We start from the raw sequence: 21412 nt of genomic DNA on the forward strand, positions 1-21412 counted from the left end.
AAACAAGTATGTCAACTCAATAAGAACTTTAAATGACAAAATGACAAAACGGTACAATTTGTTTAGAACCTTTCAAAAAAGGATTTCTCACAGAATCTCACGCATGTAAAGTCACCACCAATTTTTTCCTTTCATGCATAAATTCATCGTAAAGCTCTAAGTTGTCGTGAAGCAGGCGATGGTTTCATGCCTGACGGGGTGTACAGAGAACTTATGAACGAGTCGGAGGCAAAGACAGTAGGGTGGCCCACCGAACACAGGTTCACTGATTTAAAATGATGGCTGAACTTTGGACCAGATTTATGACTGATATGTACAGGTGTACAATCTTGACGCTTGCCAGCCAATCCGACATAAGTATTTTCTGTCGTCACTTTATATTATAAATATGTTCTATTAAGTCGGAGCCTTTTAGCAATCGCATGTGGACATATGGCGATTTCAATTTTAATTCGATTAACCGTGCAGCCCTAGTTGTCTATGACGGTAGTAAGAAGAGAACAGCGGTATGCAAGGTCTGCAGCTCATAAATCTGTGACACGACCACCACAACATCCAACTTCATCCCTCACTACGAACCCCACAAAGAGAGGTACGTGAATCTATCGTTTTAGCTAATTTACTGTCTGGCCAAATGTTAAATTTAAGCTATTAGACTTGGCTTCGAGTCGATTATGCATTTAATTGAGAATACATGTCGTTAATGTAAAACACAATCGAGGGACTGATTCGGATCATCAGAATTCGTATGACTTGACTTGTGACTTGCTTGACCTGAGCGATGACTTGACTTGTGACTTGCTTGACTTGTAGCAGGGACTGGAATTGACTTGCTTGATTCTCACCACCACAGTAACTTTGGACTTGCTTGATATTTGAAGGTTAAGACTTTAGACTTGCTTGTGACTTGTACTTGTGACTTCACATGGACATCGGAGCAACCCTTGCCAGACGCTGCTCCAGCGTAGAGCCTTTCATCCAACAGCCAACCTGCAGGATGATCTGCTGGAAAGGCCACGTGATCTTTTCTTGCTGCAGGGACCAGGCCTCCAGTCCCCGGCGTTGCCTGATGCCGGTGGCTGGAGGAGGGGACGTCGTAAGCGGTGTGTGAGGAGGTGGAAGCCTGGGGGTCCGTAGAAACCAGTCCGAGCCAGCCGTCTCCCCTGTCCATCCAGTCTCATGAGTTCACAGGCTGCTGCATCTTTGTTTTCACAGAGACGTGGCTCAGCGTCAGAGTTCCCCGCTCCCCCACGCTAGACGGGCTTGTCTAATTTCATACAGACAGCGCTGTACGCTAAGGCTCGCGACGGTAGCTTGTGTGTTTACGTCAACACTGAATGGTGTGAGAACTCGGTGCTAGTCTCTAGTGCTCTTCGCAGGTGGAGTTTATGACTGTTAGATGCAGACCATTTTATTACCCATGGGAATTCAGCACTGTCCTTATAACAGCTGTGTACAGTCCCCCCTTGCGCAAACGCTATGGAGGAGCTCTGTGAACTGCATGGGGCTACTGGCGAACTGCAGAACGCACACCGTGATGCACTGTTTAGTGTCGTCAAAGATTTCATCCATGCAAATCTCAAGTCAATGCTCCCTAAGATCCATCAACATGTGGGGCAAGGAGAGGGGCAAATAAACATCCCCGGTGCCTACCGGGCGGAGCGCCGCCCCCACCTCAGACCACATGTCTGTTATGCTAATCCCAGCATACAGACTGCTCGTCAGACGCTCCAGACCAGCAGGTGAAAGCAGGTGAAAACCTGGCCAGCTCTTCTCTTCAGGACTGTTTTGAGCACACTGACTGGCACACACTGCAATCAATGACGACTCCACCAACTTGGAGGAATACACAGCATGAGTGACCAGCTACATCAGCAAGTGCATTGATGACATCACTGTCTCCAAGACCATCAATACACGCCCGTTATTGGTACGTTAGGTGTGTTCACTATTTAACGAATGTTTAAATTCACATTGCAGCTATGAAAGGCATTACCCAAGAAAAAACCATCGAGTGGAACTCATAGGAATGCTCACAGTAAAAAGGACCCCCCCCTTGTTTCTTTACTATGTCTTTGTTATTTGTGTGCTTGTTACTGCACGAGAGTTGAGAGAATGGTTGGGGGGGGGGGGGGCAGGGGTGCAGAGTGAGCTGGGAGAGTGAGAGGTAACGAGTGTGCTGCTGTACGCAAGGATATCAAAGTCTCTGAACCTTATGCATGCACGGTGAGTTCTTTGTTCAGGTGTGCAACACTCGCATAGAAATAAACATGACGTTTTTATTCAGATAGGAACCACGATTATCGGTCAAAGGTTCATTTGTAGTTTATCTGATTTTGTGTGATTACATGAATCATTAACCAGTAGTTTGGTCTACTGACCCTATGTCACTCACTCACTCACTATCTAAGCCGCTTATCCTAACTAGGGTCGCGGGGGTTGCTGGAGCCTATCCCAGCGGTCACAGGGCGAAAGGCGGGGAAACACCCTGGACAGGTTGCCAGTCCATCGCAGGGCAGACACACAGACAATCACACTCACACACACAATCATACCTAGGGACAATTTTAGTGTCTCCAATTCACCTAACCTGCATGTCTTTGGACTGTGGGAGGAAACCGGAGCTCCCGGAGGAAACCCACGCAGACACGGGGAGAACATGCAAACTCCACACAGAAAGGACTCTGGCCGCCCGGCCGGGAATCGAACCCGAGACCTTCTTGCTGTGAGGCGACAGCGCTATCCACTGCGCCACCGTGCCGCCTGACCCTATGTATTACAATGAATTCAGTTTCATGCTTTGTCTTCACCATGAAATGAACAGGCAGATTCCAAACTGCTCTATGGAAATTCAGTTCAATGGCAGTGACGGGTCAGTGACTGTCAGAATAATACAGGAGTTATGACAGAGCCAATCAGATCAAATCAGAATGACACTCAGGGGCTGATTTCTGTATTGTTTTGGTGTAAATCAGAGTGACACTCAGGGGCTGATTTCTGTATTGTTTTATTGTTTTGGTGTAAGTTGGTGGTGTAGCAGGGGAAGGAGGAAGAGGATATTGTGAAAGAACTTCCTGTTTTAGACAAACATTCTGCTTTTGAGAGGTGTTGGATCATTTCACCAACCTTAGTCTTGTGCTCCTGGTTCTTCATCAAAGGAATAAGACAAAAAAGAACAAAACAAAACAAAAAACAAGCAAATGTTTTATTTGTAAAAGTATACACGGGACTAGAGATCTCACAGGAAAATGGAGTGATTACGTCACAGGTAATAAAGCTTTAACTCTGTATTTATGTTCTTCCTCTTTTTCTCCTTATCAAAATCAATGTTGTTTCTTCAAACAGAATCAGAACATAAATGATCTGAAAAACATTTCTCTCTTCTGTAATGAGTCTTAGCAGGACTAGTTGGCTCTGTTATATAGTTATATATTCTGATACTGAATCTTCACCCATTCTAACTGGAGTAAAATTCTCACCCATGTTTTCATATGTGCAGTCTCCAGCCAGCAATTATTCTCAGCAAAAAGACACTTATTATAGAATGAGTAAAACTACACTCACGAAGGATGTCAATATGCAAATAGATTTTAATGTATTAGTACCAGTAAAGAGTACATCACATGATCCTTAGAATACAGATCAATTTATAGCATGGAACTGTCTCACTACTTCACTTGTATGGTCCAGGGACTGGCAAAGATGCATCAAAATGTATTTTTAAATCAGATACCTTGGCGAGAAGTTGTGAGCTGCAACAAACACCAGTGGTGGATGGGTTGACAGCCTGCTGTTTAATGACGTTGCACCACAATGTTGTTAATGACAATAAGGCACAAAACACATGTGCGTTTAACAAGTTACACCATCTCGTGGCATTATAAAGTAATGCTGTTCACCAACACTGAAATGCTTTATTCTTTTTAGTCTCCATGCACAACCTGGCAAAAACTTAAGCTGAAATAAAGTAGCAAGCTAAGGTTAACTGTGAGGGCCGCTACTCAGGTCAAATAGTTTAGCTTGTAAACGAAGAGTAGGCGACTAAAACGAACACCAGAACTTAGCAGGACCTGTTAGTAATTGTAGCAGTTTATGCTACAAATCGGTGGAAGGCTGTCAAACTACGTCTCCCACCTTGTGCTGGATCAGTTTTCATGCTGATGTCAACAAGGCTTTATGATGTCATCATGTAGACGTCTCACAGAAAGGATTTTGCAGTATTTTTAAGGTATAAAAATACAAAACACTAACGTATGTTGATACAAAACATGGAGCCATTTTCATCAACTCTGACAAGTACAAATTACAAAATCCTATTTTGCATTTGAAATACATATTTTAAATACATGTATCATAAATACTACCCATCCCTGGTACTGTCTCTCTCTCTTTTATCAGTAAGGAAGTCATGGCAGCTTCAGCTCAGACTGGTTCTGGCCACACCAGCATCTCAGCTCAGACTGGTTCTGGCCACACCAGCATCTCAGCTCAGACTGGTTCTGGCCACACCAGCATCTCAGCTCAGACAGGGGCTTCAGTTAATGCTCCTGAACTCACTGGCAACACATTTTATGGTCCAGTGCATTTAATCAGTGTCACCACTCCTCACTCTATACAAGAAGGTAAATGAATCTGAAGTCACTCTCACAGTCACCTGTAACCATGGTCTCTACTGCACTTTGATAATTCTGAGTTGTGATGCATCAGTCTTAAATAAACATTAAGAAAGACTTGGTGGTGATTTATATTACAGAACTGTTCTCCACATTGTCCACTGCCTGTGTTTTTTCTTTTAACAAAACAGTTTTTAATAAATCAACTGTCATAAATCTGTTTATCTTTCAGGGGAAGCAGCTACAAAAGACCAATATGGTAAAAAATGTTTAAGTATATTTTATATAAGTGGGAAATGGGAGCATCAGTTGGTGGGTTGCATTATACTAGTTGTCCAAGATTTCAGCACATATATTTATATTCAAACATTTAATGTGAATGTATATACTGACCTGTTGTTAAATCACAGAGCTGAACACAGAGAGCAGACAACCTCTGCTATCTTTACTCTAAATGTTTCCCAATTTTTTCCTCTTTTTTTCAACAATTCAGATGCACAAGAGCATTCAGTCAAAACAAACCTAAAGCACAGCCTTAAAATGAAATATGGCTCGATTCATGAAGGAAACCCTGCGACAGACTTGAAGGATGAATGTAAGCTCCTAAATGCCATCTACACCGATCTCTACATAGTGAAAGGAGGAACAGGAGGAGTTTGTAATGAACATGAGGTAAGACAGGCTGAAACAGCATCCAGGAGACTCGAAGAAGAGGAAATTCCAGTCAAGATCTCTGACATCTTTAAAAATGGACCTGATCAACAAAATCACATCAAAAAAGTTTTGACACTTGGGATTGCCGGTGTGGGGAAAACCGTCTCAGTACATAAGTTCATTCTGGACTGGGCTGAGGGTGGAAGCAACCAGGATATAGACTTCATTTTCCCTATTCCATTCCGTAATTTGAACTTGATGACAAAAAGAGACTGTAGTCTGATGGAACTGCTTCACCGATGTTTCCCAGACACAGCCTGTATGAAATCTCTCCCGTTAGAGAGCAGGAGAATCATGTTCATCTTCGATGGCCTCGACGAAAGCCGACTTCCTCTGAAATTCTCAGAAAATGAAATAGTGAGTGACATTATGGAAGAAACCTCAGTGGATCTTCTGATCACAAACCTTATTAAGGGGGAAATGCTGCCCTCTGCTCTCATCTGGATAACCTCCAGACCTGCAGCAGTGGACCAGATCCCTCATGAATATATCCACCAGGTAACAGAGGTGAGAGGGTTCACAGACATACAAAAGGAGGAATACTTCAGGAAAAGCATCAGCGACCAGGACCAAGCCGAAAGTGTCATCTCACATATTAAGAAATCAAGAAGTCTTCACATCCTGTGTCACATACCAGTCTTCTGTTGGATCTCAGCCACTGTGCTCAAAAAGATGTTGGGTGAATATGACAATGGAGACATACCCAAAACTCTAACTGAAATGTACATACGTTTTCTACTCTTTCAATCAAAAATGATGGAAAAGAAATATAAAGAGGCAGAATCAGGGATACTGAAGCTTGCTGAACTTGCATTTCATCAGCTGGAAAAGGGGAACCTGCTGTTTTATGAGGAGGACCTCAGGGAGTGTGGCATTGATGTCAGGCAAGCTTCAGTCTATTCGGGATTTTGCACACAGATCTTTAAAGAGGAGGAGGAGGTTTTCAGCTTTGTGCATCTGAGTGTTCAAGAATGTCTTGCTGCTGCTCATGTGTTCCTCTCATTCCATGAAAGCAAGAGTAATCCACTGCTTCACAGTTCAACAGAGAAACTGCAATGGCTGTTGAGGCACAACATGTGTGACCTCCACAAGACTGCGGTAAAAAGAGCGTTACAGAGTAAGACTGGTCACCTGGACCTTTTCCTCCGCTTCCTCCTTGGCCTCTCACTGGAGTCTAATCAGAGGAACCTTAAGAAACTGCTACCACACGTGAAGATCAGACCAGAGAGTGTGAAGGAAACAGTAGAGTACATCAAGAGGAAACTCAATGAGGATATCTCATCAGAGAGGAGCATCAATCTTCTCTATTGTCTGAGTGAGCTGAAAGATGACTCACTCTTGTCTGAAATCCAGAAGCTTCTGAGCTCAGGAAATTTCTTACTGAAGAAACTCTCATCTGCCCAGTGGTCAGCTCTGGTCTTTGTCCTGCAGATGTCAGAGGAGACTCAGGAAAAATTTGAACTGATGAAATACAGAGGATCAGATGAAGGCCTAAAGAGACTTCTACCTGTGGTGAAAAACACCAAACGAGCTTTGTAATTATGTTATTAAGAGCAAAGTATAGTAGATGCAAGATTGATTACATTTCTTTATTTCAAGCTAGTTAATATTCTATTTCAGTCTGTTTAGTATTCGGATAGGCTGATCTCATCACTTCATTTGTCTGACTGAGAGGTTATATAAAATGTTAAAATAATGTTATAAAATGAGTATGAATAGAATTGCATTTTCTCCCCATTTCGTACTGTAGACTTGCTGGTTGTAATCTCACTGAACAGTCCTGTGAAGCTGTAGCTTCAGTTCTACAGTCAGCAAACTGTCCCCTGAGAGAACTGGACCTGAGTAACAATGACCTTCAGGATTCAGGAGTGAAGCAGCTCTTTGCTGGACTGGAGGGTCCACAATTTAAACTGGAGGTGCTGAGGTGAGCATTCATTAGAAACTAAAAATAAAGCATGTAGAAAGTCTTTCATCTGGGCTGATGTCACAGTGAATATTCTAACATGGCTCATGTTTTACACACAACCTTAGGTCCTGATATGGTAAAATTCATGTAGTTCATAAAATACTTCCAGAGGTAAGACTTACTGGACCCCTAAGGCAGGAGCGTTCTGCACATGATAAAGTCTCTTTGGTTAACGTAGACTGCAGGAAAAGCGCAGGGTGAATCATAAGTCGGGAAAACAGAGCCACCTACTTTCATTGAACACCAAGCTCGATTTATGGTCAACATAATCTCTGTGGCATCAGTGGTAATTTGTGACAAGAAGACATTTGTTACGCTGCCATTCCCTTGATATAATTGTGGTCGCGCTGGAAGCGACTGACTTGTGATGTTTCAATGTTTTGTTGGCTTCTAATGTAATGATTATCATGCACTTTATACTAAGACCAACCTGTGGTGTCTGTGAGGGGCTCCACAAAATTCCAATTTTTGAATGGTACATATAAGTCAGTCCAGACACTCAATGCATAGACCTTCCAGCCTGTGAATACCAAAGATGCTAAATGCAGTTTCCCTTGTCTTTTACCATGGGTGTGAAATGGTATTAAGATCTTGTTTGTTGTGTATTTATTTATATATCCATTAGTTCATTTTTTATTCCTGAGGACCACTCTCTCTTTCTTTAGGCTTGCTGGTTGTAAAATCAGTGAGAACTCCTTGGAAACTATGGTCTCAGCTCTACAGTCAGCAAACTGTCCCCTGAGAGAACTGGACCTGAGTAACAATGACCTTCAGGATTCAGGAGTGAAGCTGCTCTCTGCTGGACTGGAGAGTTCGCACTGTAAACTGGAAATACTGAGGTCAGGGTGTTAAACAGTAGTTGATAATACAGTATTAATAAAGAGCATTATGCAAACAGATTGATTACTCCAGCCAAAATGGCACCACAAAGTATGAGCTGTTTGTATAACCTATATCATAATTTTATTTGCCATTATGCCACATATGATATCAGTGAACTTGGACCAAATTTTACTTGCAAAGACGTTTGAAGGTCACTCCTTGCAGCTTGAAGGTGACTGAACACTGGATTAGAGTGTGACTGGGAATTCTGGAGTGTGGCCTTGTCACATGCACTGGAGCATCAGGATAGTTTGGTCCGCACTGGCTGATATTGTAGGTGGCCTGTTGCTGTGGCTCGTCACAGTGAGCATCTATAAGATGTTCAGAATTTCGCAAATCAGCTGTTTATGTCTGCCTCACATGTTTATGTCTGCTACACATGTTTATGTCTGCCTCACATGTTTATGTCTGCTTCACATGTTTATGTCTGCCTCACACGTTTATGTCTGCTTCACATGTTTATGTCTGCTTCACATGTTTATGTCTGCCTCACATGTTTATATGTCTGCCTCACATGTTTATGTCTGCATCACATGTTTATGTCTGCTTCACATGTTTATGTCTGCCTCACATGTTTATATCTGCTTCACGTGTTTATGTCTGCCTCACATGTTTATGTCTGCCTCACATGTTTATGTCTGCTTCACATGTTTATGTCTGCCTCACATGTTTATGTCTGCTTCACATGTTTATGTCTGCCTCACATGTTTATATCTGCTTCACATGTTTATGTCTGCCTCATCTGCTTCTTGACTTAGCCGAGTGGAGATGGCTGAACTCAGTTTGGCTTTGCTTCCCTGGGCCCATGTTTATGATTGAGTATTGCTGTTGCAGATCAGGCCCCTGATTAAGAACCAAACCTAGGTTTTGGTGGTAAGATCCCTGAATCTTAAATACTTGCCCACTCAGACTGGCAGGAAAATAAGTAAAGCAAACACAGCTTCCCAGCATAAACTCAAAAACTTAAGAACATAAAACATCAAAGGCAAAGCTTAAATACACCAAAACTGACAGGACCCAGGTGCGGCTTGTGGCGGAGACAGGTGCTTTCTGCTTGGCCATGACTCCCTCTGCTGCTCAACAGAAGGATTGACTGAAATCTGACTTAAATTTACTGAAGTCCCAAAAAATCATTAGCCAGCAGAAACTATCAACTATGATATAGTACAGGCTCCTAGCTGTATTAGTATTACATAGTTGGTTTTACACAAAGATTTCCCTCATGTTTTGAATTTTACTTTATTTTTTTGTCTGGAGACTGACCGTGAATTACACCTGTATGTCTGTTTCTCTGTGTCTCTTTAGACTTGCTATATGCAAACTAACTGAACAATCCTGTGGAGTTGCAGTCTTAGCTCTACAGTCAGCAAACTGCCCCCTGAGAGAACTGGACCTGAGTAACAATGACCTTCAGGATTCAGGAGTGAAGCTGCTCTTTGCTGGACTGGAGGGTCCACACTGTAAACTGGAGATACTGAGGTCTGTTACGATCCAACCTGGTTCTTCTACTTCCTGTGTCCTTCTGTTTCCTACTTGTGTTCATGGGTCATTCCATGTCATTTCAACCAAATTTGGAATTTTTTGTCTTGAAGAATACACTCTGACATGGCATATCCCAGAATTTTAGCTTCCTACTCCCAAAACATTTCTGTTTAGAATTTATTCATTACTTTTGAAAACTACCCTTGAAATATTGAATCAGCATGAAATCTGGTCATATTTATGGCCAAGTTACTATGCTGCAAAGATCAGAAAAATGTCTGTGACTGAAAAAATGTCAGCATTTTCAAAGGTAGTTTTCACAAGTACTAAATTCTAAACAGAAATGTTTTGGGAGTAGGAAGCAAAAATTTGGGGATATGCCATGTCAGAGTGTATTCTTCAAGACAAAAAAATTACCAGCCAATTCTGAGATGGTGTGGTGGATTCCTACAGTTCAAATGACACGGAATGACCCTCATGCAATTCCTGTTGCTCCCGGACCGCATGATTGACAGTTAACTTCACCTATCACCAGTATTCTCTTCTCTAACCTGTTCCTGATTTCCTTGTTACAGACGATTTAAAAGCCGTGTTAGATCTTGTTATTCTTGTCAGCCTTTGGAGGTTTTCTAGCCTTTTTTTAACGATTGCTCTGGTTCATGCTCATGGTTTTGACTACTGCTGGTTTTTGGATTTTTGGACCTTTTGGTTTTTGTAATTCTCTTGTCTGCTTGCCGTCTGTGTTTTCTGATCTGCACCTGCTGACTGGGAGTTCTGTTTTGCCTGTCTCTGGACCTCTGCCTTGGATTTAACTGTTCTGTGTTTTTTTTTTTTTTTTTTTTTTGATCTTTGCCTGGATTTTCACTATGATTTTTGCCTGATCCCTTGTTGTACTTTTGCCTTTTTGCCTGGTTTCCTGTGTACTGACTTTTGGATTGTACTTTTGACTGTGGATTCTGCCTGCCATTCTCTGTATTAAAATGGCTTGTATTGAACGCTTGCCTAAGAGTCTGCTTCTGGGTTCAGCACACCACACCCCAGGCCTCACAGGCTGTGACAGAGGTCAGTTTTTGTCAGTAAATGAGAATACTGTACTTATGAGTTTTGCCTGAGTGTCCCAAAGTGTACCCATTTTCTCTAATGATGTGTGGTAGAGTTAATGGATATTTTTATTGTTACTTAATTTCATGTAGTTTTAATGCAGGAAACTAATTAATCTATTTATAAAGTGCCTTTCCAGATTTCATGAGCAAAGTGTTTATAAACAGGAAACATGGAGAGAGTAATAGGTTTGTGTGTACACGGTAAAGTCTGCAGGAGGGGACGAACACTGTGAAGATGTGGAGAATGTGACAGGGGATTCATTACATGGCTTTTGTCAACTAAAGAATTTGAAAATGGATGTGGAATTTCATGTATTGTATTGTCAGGGTGTGTGCAATGGATTCTTGCTGGGAACAAGGATGAATTATTTCTCAGTTTTGGAAATGCTACACTAAATGCTAGCATTTTCAAATTCTTTAGTTGACAAAAGTGTGTTAGGCAGTCAGTCAGTATCCAAAGTTGTTACAGTGGCCTAACCTCAGTGTTCTCAATGCATAGGTTAGAGTTTCTGTACCAAGTATTGATAAGGATGTGACAGGATGGGCAGTGCCTCCGAGGTGGAGGAATGAGTTAGCTTTGATGAAAGAGGGAAGTTGAATATGACAGGAACAGAAAACAGAAAAAAGAAACCATCCACCAATATTGTGAAGGCCTTTGCTCTGAGATTGCTGATAAAAAGCCAAAACTTGTGGCACACCTACAAGCTGACGGGAACTGTTTGTGACCATTTAAGGTGACATTGCTGTCCATCAGTCAGTCAGGCAGGAGCTTGATCTGATATGGAAGATTCTCTTCAGCTAGGCTTAACTAGGATAAACACACAGGATTCATCAGAGGGAGACCTGTCTCAATGTTTCTCCTCTCTCTCCCCCTCTACCCCTCCCCCAACCACCAACCTGTCCAGCTCTGCTAGCTGAGAACATGAACTCTCTCTCTCTCTCTCCAGACTTGCTGGTTGTAAACTCACTGAACAGTCCTGTTCATCTGTGGCCTCAGTTCTACAGTCAGCAAACTGCCCCCTGAGAGAACTGGACCTGAGTAACAATGACCTTCACGATTCAGGAGTGAAGCTGACCTTTGCTGGACTGGAGAATCCACACAGTAAACTGGAGATACTGAAGTCAGTGTGCTAAACAATAATTGATAGTACAGTGTTTATAAAGAGCTTTGTGTAACTAATTAACTACTAATCAGTCACTGAGACGCTGACAGGACCATAAGCCTAACAACTGTGCAGTATAAAGTTTAGCATAATTAATCCCTCATTCCAGAAGAAATGAGCAGATATTTCAGATTTAGTGTGTGTAGACGCCATAGATTAACTGTTTGAATGCCTAACATGACATTTGAAATCATGGTACAAACTTATGTCTCTCTCCTTCTCTGGGCTGACCATGAAATAAATATTTTGTTGCATTAAGGATTTAATGAGTGTCATACATCCTGTTATGTTTTTTTTCAAAGTTTATATCAAAAAAGTTTATATCAAAAAAGTCTTTTCATGTTTCTAAACCATTCTGTGTTTCTTTCTGTCTTTATTTTTTTTCTTTCTCTCTCTCTCTCTCTCTCTCTCTCTCTCTATTTAGACTTGCTGGCTGTAATCTCACTGAGAGGTCTTGTTTATCTGTAGCCTCAAATCTACAGTCGACAAACTGCGCCCTGAAAGAGCTAGGCCTGAGTTACAATGACCTTCAGGATTCAGGAGTGAAGCTGCTCTTTGCTGGACTGAAGAATCCACACTGTAAACTGGAGATACTGAGGTCAGGTTTTGTCAGGAAGTGTTAATACAGTATGTAGAATGAATTCTGTCTGACTTGAATGCTGCCTTGTTTCAAGGGGGCCCCTGTTACTCTCTGTATCAGCTATTGCTTGATCACATAAAATTCACACTTGGTGTCCAGTGTTTTCATCTTTCACTATATAGTTGAAGCTACCCTTTGAATTTAGTAAATGTAATAGTTTGAAAATGTTGACATCTTGTAATAATTCTGTTTTGTAATTATGTAATAAATGTATCTGATACATATGTTATACAATTATATATACATACATATGTATACACACACACTCACACATATATTATTGTTGTTGTTGTTGTTGTTGTTGTTGTTATTATTATTATTATTATTATTATTATCATTATTATTATTATTATAAATATATCAAAAATATATCTAGCAGTGGCAGTGTTTATTGTAGGACATGAAAATGTTCTGACTCTTAACAGGAGTCTGGTCTCATATGAAAAGACTCTTCAGCTAAAGTTCAGTGAGATAAAACTGCAGGTCTCATGGATGTGAGAATTAAGAAGCTAAAATGACCAGAATGAAGTCATAAAATTCAGCAATACAGTTCTCTACAGGCTAATAATCACTTTCCCATTGATTCAGATACAGATTTGAGTGTCTATGTTGTACAGCTGTAACTATGCAGAGCAGAGAGGATTAATGTCATCTGGGACATTTGATCAATAAATTCTGTTCTCTGTCTTTTAAAGAAGTGAAGTTATTCTCATATAACAGACAGAAAACCCCATTCTCAGCCGGATTACACTCACTAAAACACTCATACACACTCTCTATCTCATTACAACTGTATCTTACCAGTCACACTGAGTCTCTCTCTCTCTCTCTCTCTCTCTGTCTCTCCAGACTTGCTGGTTGTAAACTCACTGAACAGTCCTGTGAAGCTGTAGCCTCAGTTCTACAGTCAGTAAACTGTCCCCTGAGAGAACTGGACCTGAGTAACAATGACCTTCAGGATTCAGGAGTGAAGATGCTCTGTGTGGGACTGAAAAATCCACAGTGTAAAATGGAGATTCTGAGGTCGGCTTCAGTCAGGCAGATTATACTTTTACCTCACAGCTTATTCAAGTCTCTCAGCCCTATGTTCTGAACTGTAATCTCTACCTGTCCCTTTCTCTTTCTCTGTCTCTTTCTCCTCCTCTCCATGTAGAGTTGCTGGCTGTAAACTCAGTGAGAAGTCTTGTGAAACAGTGGCTTCAGTCCTAAAGTCAGCAAACTGTCTCCTGAGAGAGGTCGACCTGAGTAACAATGACCTTCACGATTCAGGAGTGAAGCTACTCTCTGCTGGACTGGAGAATCCACACTGTAAACTGGAAATACTGAAGTCAGTATTAGTCCGACTGGCAGTTCGTGTTATCATTTCAGAGTTACCTGCTGTCCAAGTTCATCCACTGACAGCTCTGATTAAATTCACCTTTTGCATATGTTCCAGTGTCTCAACAGTCACGTACTGTACTGTAGTAACGGACCAGTGAATTCAATGAATGTGAAAGCTTCCTTTGTATATTGCTCATCACATGTCATTCACTGCAGAAACTTAGAACATGACTAATACAGGCAAACAGTCTTCACTGATGTGCTTCCTGTCCTACAGAGTGATCTGACGACAGTTATAAGGCAAGCTTCTTTTCTATAATAGCCTTGTGGCTATATCGCATGTTATTAGCTCCCCTCTCAGGGCTGGTATACAGTCTCACTACTGAGTCTCCTCTATCGAGACTAATATTTTTTTCCAGTACATCACACTAAATGCCCAACTGCATTTTGTCAGTACATACACATGCTGTGTCAGTATTTTGTAGGACAGGAAGGTATTATGAGGAGTCTGATCTCATGTGGAAAGTCCCCCTCATTTAAAGTTTCTTGAATAAAAGTGCAGGATTTGCCAGCGGAAAATCAGACTGCATGTCTGTCTGTCTCTCTGTGTGTGTGTGTGTGTTTCTGTCTGTCTGTCTGTAGGTTATCTGGCTGTTTAGTGACAGAGGAAGGCTGTTCTTCTCTGGCTTCAGCTCTGAGATCAAACCCCTCACACCTGAGAGAGTTGGATCTGAGCTACAATCACCCGGGAGATTCAGGAATGAAGCTGCTCTCTGCTAAACTGGGGGAACCAAACTGTGAACTGGGAATGCTCAAGTCAGTACAGTGTGCGTGTGTTTGTATGTATGTGTGTGTGTGTATCAGGACATAAGTACGTATTTAAGGCAGAAAACATTTAGAAGTGTGTGCTTGTTTTTCACACTGACAGTTGGTATGAAGCATATGTGTGAAGCAATGTAGTGCTGGTCACAATCTCAGCCTGTGTGTGAGATGTAGCGGTTTCCGAAATTTAACCCAGAGTTGGATATGAGTGGAGGTTATTTTCTTTACCCAAGTTAAGTAGTTTCCATTTTGTTATTTTGAGTCTTGTGAGTCGGAGGCCTTGCAAGTCCCGTGCCAGACAGTGTTGTAACTGGTCAGAATGCTCTCTATGGTGCCTCTGTAGAATGTGGTGAGGATGGGTGGGGGGGAGACGCTGCTGGGCACTTAACGATTGTGAACTCCACGAGATGAGAGCAGTGTTTGGAGACCATCACAGCAGTTTCACACCAAGCCGCCACCACGGGTCTCACCAGACGAGGATGGCCTGTCGGCTCGGGGTAGCACGCTAGCCTGTCTCGCTGTCTGGCTGTGTCTGGAATGTTGCTGTGTGGCCAAGTTTCTGTGAAGACAAAGATGCAACAGTTTTTTGTTTCCGATGTCCGTCGGGTGCTCCTGTCCCTTTCGGGGGTGTCTATGCTTACAGGGAGGAGATACTACTTGAAGATTGTGAGAGGTTAATCAGAGCTGGAGTTAAATAATTTTACATAGGTTCTTCCAGCCAAAGAAATGTAAAATTATATTAGCCTACTCATATCTGTGACATTTTATGAAACACAACTGCTCTTACCTTGCTAAGTGCTTTGCTTCACTGATTAGTAAAATTAGTAATTTGGTTCCCAATTAGTAAAACAATCACTAGCCCAGAAATTGCAATGTAAAAAGTCTCTCCTTCAGTTGCTGACTGACTCTACTTTGGTAGTTCAGTAATTTGGTGGTGCAGTAGTCTGGCAGTTCAATGGTCTGGCAGTTCAGTGATTTGACTTGTAAGTAGTTTGTCAGTTCGGTTGTTTAGTAATTCAGTGGTTTAGTAGTTCAGTACTTTAATGATTCATTAGTGTCGATTATTTGGTAGTTTTGTAGTTCAATAGTCTGGCAGCGTTGTAAACTGACAAAACAAAGGACTGAGGATTATTTAAGCTTCCCAGCATGCAATGCGGGAAGCATACTGTTGTTTTTTTTCCCCTTCCTTTTTTCTCCCAGGCCAAACTCATAGAAATTTAGGTCCAAGTTGCACCAAATTCGATAGGTATGTTGGGAATGACATGAACTCGTGCATGGAAACTTTTTTGGGGGGTCATAGACCCCCCGAGATAAAAAAAAAAAAACCCTGATTTTTTAAGGTACTTTTCAAAGACCTAAGCAACCAAGGCCATAGGTTTGTGGAATGTCAGACTTGGTCCTGGACGTTGCCCTAGGGTTCTATTAATCCACTGGGTTTATGGATATCTGCTATAATTTCTGAGTTACCTGGATCAAAAGCTCAGCTGTGCCATAAAATCATAATTTTGTATAGTTCCAAAACAGTGACTGTTATCTTCACCAAATGCGTCAGTGTAAAAATAAGCCGTTACGTACGCACCTGTTTAAAATGACCGGACAATTAAAACATGCTGGGATTTATGGTATCTTGTTATGCAGATACTTCATGTAGGATTTGCAGTGTCATGTTAGTTATTTAATTTAATATGTTTGAGTAACTTTGGATGCTGGGAAGCACCATGGTAGCTCGTGACCTTTAGTTTAAAATCTGATTCATGTCTTTAAAATGACTGTGTTCCATGGCCAACACATTTTATTACCATAACAGAATCATTGTCTTGAAGCTTGTCCTCTTTGGGATGGGCTGAAACAGAGACAGACAGATGTATGTGTTTGAGAGAGAAAGGGGAGAGGGAAAAGTATCCTGTATTCTGTTTCTATAGTGTGGAGCATGGAGGAGAACTCAGGATGAAACCAGGACTACGAAAATGTGAGTGCACACACACACACACACACACACACACACACAGAAATAGAGAGAGAGAGATTTATTGATGTTTTCGCATTCTCTACAGATGCCTGTAAACTCACACTGGACCCAAATACAGCAAACAGACATCTCTCTCTCTCTGAGGGGAACAGAAAGGTGGCTTGTGTAACAGAGCAGTCGTATCCTGATCATCCAGAGAGATTCGAGGAATTATCTGTGGTGCTGTGTAGAGAGAATCTGACTGGGCGCTGTTACTGGGAAATTGACATCAATGGCTGTGCAGCAATAGGAGTGACTTATAAAGGAATCGGTAGAAAAGGAAAAGGTCGTGACTGTAGGTTTGGACTCAATGACAAGAGCTGGTCTCTGTTCTGTTTTGATGACAGATACAGTGCTTGGCACAACAATCACAGAACTTTCATATGTAATCCTTCCTTATATTCTGAAAGAGTAGGAGTGTATCTGGACTGGCCAGCTGGGACCCTGTCCTTCTACAGCGTCTCCTCTGACACACACACACTCACACACATACACACATTCCACTCCACATTCACTGAACCCCTCTATGCAGGGTTCAGGCTGTGGCGTATGTATTTCAATGACTCTTCTTTGACTCTGTGGAAGACAGAATAGAACACAACTACAGCAATTTAAGGAAACATAAAAATAGCGCTAACACTTTCAGAATATGATGGTAGCTTTTAAGGTAACAATGTTATTCTAATACATACACCATGTATATATAAATTCTTTAAAATTAACCATAGCATTTTTTAACCATTACCTTCTTCTTATTTGGTGTTCATGTTCATTGTTAATATTCATGTAATAAAATTGTTACATAACATGGTCTGCTGTTTTAATTTTTTTTTATTTTTAAACAATATTTCATCATTTACAACCAGGGCTTAAAGATGAAAACTTTTCTTTATTACTGTGTTCTGACTGAAATTAGCATTGTAACATTTCTTCCCTTGTTCTCAACTCCTAACTTAACATTTCAGAACCTGTTAAGACCAAATGAAAATGAAAAACATTTCTGATTTCTTTTTTTAAATTTTTTTTTCCTTAATCAGTGAGGCAAATCAATAACCTCCTTTAAAAACCTATTGTGTCTGTGATCCAGTTTCCCAGCAGAAGAGGGAGCAGAGCTGGAAATCGCCCTGTTAAAAGGGTTTTATACACGACGCATCCAGAACACACTGATTGCTCTGTGTAAGCCAATGGCATTCATTCATTCCAGTTTTCATGGTAATTTTTGCCTTCCTAATTCTCTCTGTTTCCCTTTGTGTCTGGGTTTGTATTTGCCTTTTGACATTTGCTTATGTAATTCTTTCCTCTGGCTCTGTTTTTGTTCTGATTTGAAGCCCGTTGACTTTTACCCGTATGCTTTCTTTTTTAAGAACGTGCTTCCTTCCTATGGTCCTGATCCAATAGGATGATTTCAAACACTATTCTGTTTAACTGACCTGTTTTCATGGGGTAAATGTTTTCTTATGGATATGTTGTTAACTGCAGGATCAGCTGCTGTTAACAGCACAGACTGTGAAGAGAGTCTGTGTGTAGAACTCCTCAGTGACTCAATATCGAATCTGCATCAGTGAACCCTTTTAAGACTGTCTCCAGAACAGCACACAGAACATGGACAAGGGAAAGAAAAGCAAAAACTGGCTGTAAGTTTATCTGTGGTCACCCTGTAAGTAATTACTTGCTAATGTAAGTTGTAAGACAATCAAGTGCAGTAACACAAGTCTTGTTGCTGCTTGCTTGGTATTTAAACATGTTTGAACATGTGGTGTTTTTAAGCAAAATCTAAAGGGGTAAAACCATCAGCAAAATTCAGTCCGCACTAGAAAAAGAAAATGCAGTCAAAATGAGGCTCGGTTTTAACTGCAGCTCAGATGTGGAGAAACAGAGGTACAGACGGTGACAGTTTTTAAGGTTAATCAGAGATGGAGTGAATGAAATTCCTCTTCCTGAGTTGTGACTTCTGAAGATGTGTCTCTGAGAATATTTGGTAATCCCTCTGGATATCATGAGTGAAGCTGGATTATCTCATCTGAAGAGATGAAGACCTCTGTTATTGGCATGTTAGGTGTGTTTACTATTTAACGAATCTTTAAATTCACATTGCAGCTATGAAAAGCATTACCCAAGAAAAAAACCATCATGTGGAACACATAGGAATGCTCACATTAAAAAGGACACCCCCCCCCTCTTTTTACTATTTCTTTGTTATTTGTGTCCTTGTTATTGTAAGTTCATTGCGTGATATTTTGATATAGTTGTTGTTCTTTCACATATATGTATTTGAGTAAGGCTCAAACAGGCACCTGTGACACCTCCAGGAAGACAGGGGGCGCTCTAGCCTGGTCACTTTGTAAACATGCACGAGAGTTGAGAGAACGGTTGGGCAGGGCAGGGGCAGGGCAGGGGCGGGGCAGGGACGGGGCAGGAGTGCAGAGTAAGCTGGGAGAGTGAGAGGTAACGAGTTTCGCCCGTTTATAGTGTGCTGCTGTACGCGAGGATATCAAAGTTTCCGACCCTTATGCACGCACGGTGAGTTCGCTTGCATAGAAATAAACATGACGTTTTTATTCAGATAGGAACCACGATTATCGGTCAAAGGTTCATTTGTAGTTTATCTGTTTTTGTGTGATTACATGAATCATTAACCAGTAGTTTGGTCTATTAATCCTATGTATTACAGTGAATTCAGTTTTATGCTTTGTCCTCCCCATGAAATGAATAGGCAGATTCCAAACTACTCTATGGAAATTCAGTTCAATGGCAGTGATGGGCCCCATGACTGTCAGAATAATGCAGGATTTATGACAGAGCCAGTCAGTTCGAATCAGAATGACACTCAGGGGCTGATTTCTGTGTTGTTTTATTGTTTTGGTGTAAGCTGCTGGTGTAGCAGGGGAAGGAGGAAGAGGATACTGTGAATGAACTTCGGTGTAACTACACGTACGTCACGAGTGTTATTGTTGACCGAGCTCGTTGTGTTGAAAATTCGTTTACACCTTTTTTTTTCTAATGCCATCTTTAGAACTTAAAGAAGAATGTCCAGTCGAGTGTACTTGACAAGAGACACATCCAGTCCATCTTTATTTCTTTATTTAATTTTCCATATATTTGTGGAGATTGCTCACTGATTGTCATTATTAATTTGTAATGCTCTTTTCTGGAATAGTAACGATAATAATACATCCTGTTTTTGAATAATGCTATGAAATAATTCTACAGTAATAGTTATTGTGAATATCAGCAGACATAAAATAATCTCTGTCAATTCCCTACCTCTCAACTCCCAGATCGCGGACAATTTTGGCCCAAATGTAGCCCTCTACTGTTACCGAAAGTCAGTGACTGTCAAAATAATACAGTAGTTATGACACCGCGAATTATATCAAATCAAAATGACATTCAGGGGCTTATTTCTGTTTTGTTTGGGCAAGAGGAAGAGGATATTGTGAATGAACTTCCTGCTTTATACAAACTGCTTTTGAGAGGCGTAGGATCATTTCACCAACTTTAGTCTTGTGCTCCTGGTTATTCATCAAAGGAATAAAGACCAAAAAAAACCCCCAAAAAACAAGCAAATGTTTCAATTGGAAAAGTATACACGGGACTGAAGATCTCACAGGAAAATGGAGTGATTACCTCACAGGTAATAAAGCTTTAACTCTGTCTTTATGTTCTTCCTCTTTTTCTCCTTATCAAAATCAATGTTGTTTCTTCAAACAGAATCAGAACATAAATGATCTGAAAAACATTTCACTCTTCTGTAATGAGTCTTAGCAGGACTAGTTGGTTCTGTTATATAGTTATATATTCTGATACTGAATTTTCACCCATTCTAACTGGACTAAAATTCTCACCTGTGTTTTCATATGTGCAGTTTCCGGCAATTGTTCACAGCCAAAATAGACTGATTATAGAATGTGTAAAACTACACTCATGTAGGATGTCAATATGTCAATAGATTTTAATATATAAGTACCAATAAAGAGTACATTACATGATCCTTATAACACAGATCAATTTATAGCATGGAACTGTCTCACTACTTGACTTGTATGGTCCAGGGATGGGCAAAGATGCATCAAAATGTATTTTAAAATACTCTAATTGCAAGTGTATCAAAATAAACTACTATATTTTTGTATTTTAAAAATACTTTTCTAAGGGAGCATGAAATCACCTCACAAACCTTCTATCTATAGGCCTATCTGATCTGTGCCTTCACAAGGACACTGACTCAGCTGAATAAGTGGACGATGTTTGAGAGCAACAGCTTTTCTCTGCCATAAATCTGACATATCTGCACTGCACATCAGCTTATAAACGAAACCGTAAATGCTGACTTCACTGGCCTCCATGTTTCACTTCTGTACGACAGTGTGCTGTCTGTCACGTCCTTGTTATTGTTCTGTTGCACATGGGATTCAGGATCATGACCAGTTCACACCAGTTCATATTCGCCACATTTACAAAGTAATGTGAACAGCCAAACAAAAAAATTGGATGTGTGCAATAAATCTGAATTGAGTACGAAGGCTTGCAGCGTGAACGTGGCCTTAGACTTAGCAAGAAATTGTGAACTACAACAAATGCCAGTGGTGGATGGGTTGACAGCCTGCTGTTTAATGACGTTACACCACAATGTTGTTAATGATAATAAGGCACAAAACACAGGTGCATTTAACAAGTTACACCATCTCGTGGCATTATA

At 40.9% G+C, this 21412-nt stretch overlaps 1 protein-coding gene across 1 annotated transcript; it reads left to right on the forward strand.

Moving 5' to 3' along the window:
• Positions 1–5153: 5153 nt before the first annotated feature.
• Positions 5154–17307, forward strand: LOC115817091 (NACHT, LRR and PYD domains-containing protein 12-like). Its single transcript, XM_030780337.1, has 11 exons — positions 5154–6862; positions 7078–7251; positions 7959–8132; positions 9481–9654; positions 11708–11881; positions 12348–12521; positions 13413–13586; positions 13717–13890; positions 14526–14699; positions 16628–16674; positions 16760–17307. The coding sequence occupies exons 1-11, from the start codon at positions 5154–5156 to the stop codon at positions 17305–17307; spliced, it is 3696 nt and encodes a 1231-aa protein (XP_030636197.1).
• Positions 17308–21412: the final 4105 nt, after the last annotated feature.

The sequence above is a fragment of the Chanos chanos genome, chromosome 7 (genome assembly GCF_902362185.1).
Source record: "Chanos chanos chromosome 7, fChaCha1.1, whole genome shotgun sequence".
Classification (NCBI taxonomy): domain Eukaryota; kingdom Metazoa; phylum Chordata; class Actinopteri; order Gonorynchiformes; family Chanidae; genus Chanos; species Chanos chanos.

Bases quoted from the DNA above. Each gene is read 5' to 3' on its own strand.
- LOC115817091 (XM_030780337.1), top strand. From the start codon at position 5,154: ATGAAATATGGCTCGATTCATGAAGGAAACCCTGCGACAGACTTGAAG. The intron at 7,252-7,958 runs GTGAGCATTCAT...CTCTTTCTTTAG, and splicing joins TTTAAACTGGAGGTGCTGAG to GCTTGCTGGTTGTAAAATCA. The intron at 14,700-16,627 runs GTCAGTACAGTG...CTGTTTCTATAG, and splicing joins TGTGAACTGGGAATGCTCAA to TGTGGAGCATGGAGGAGAAC.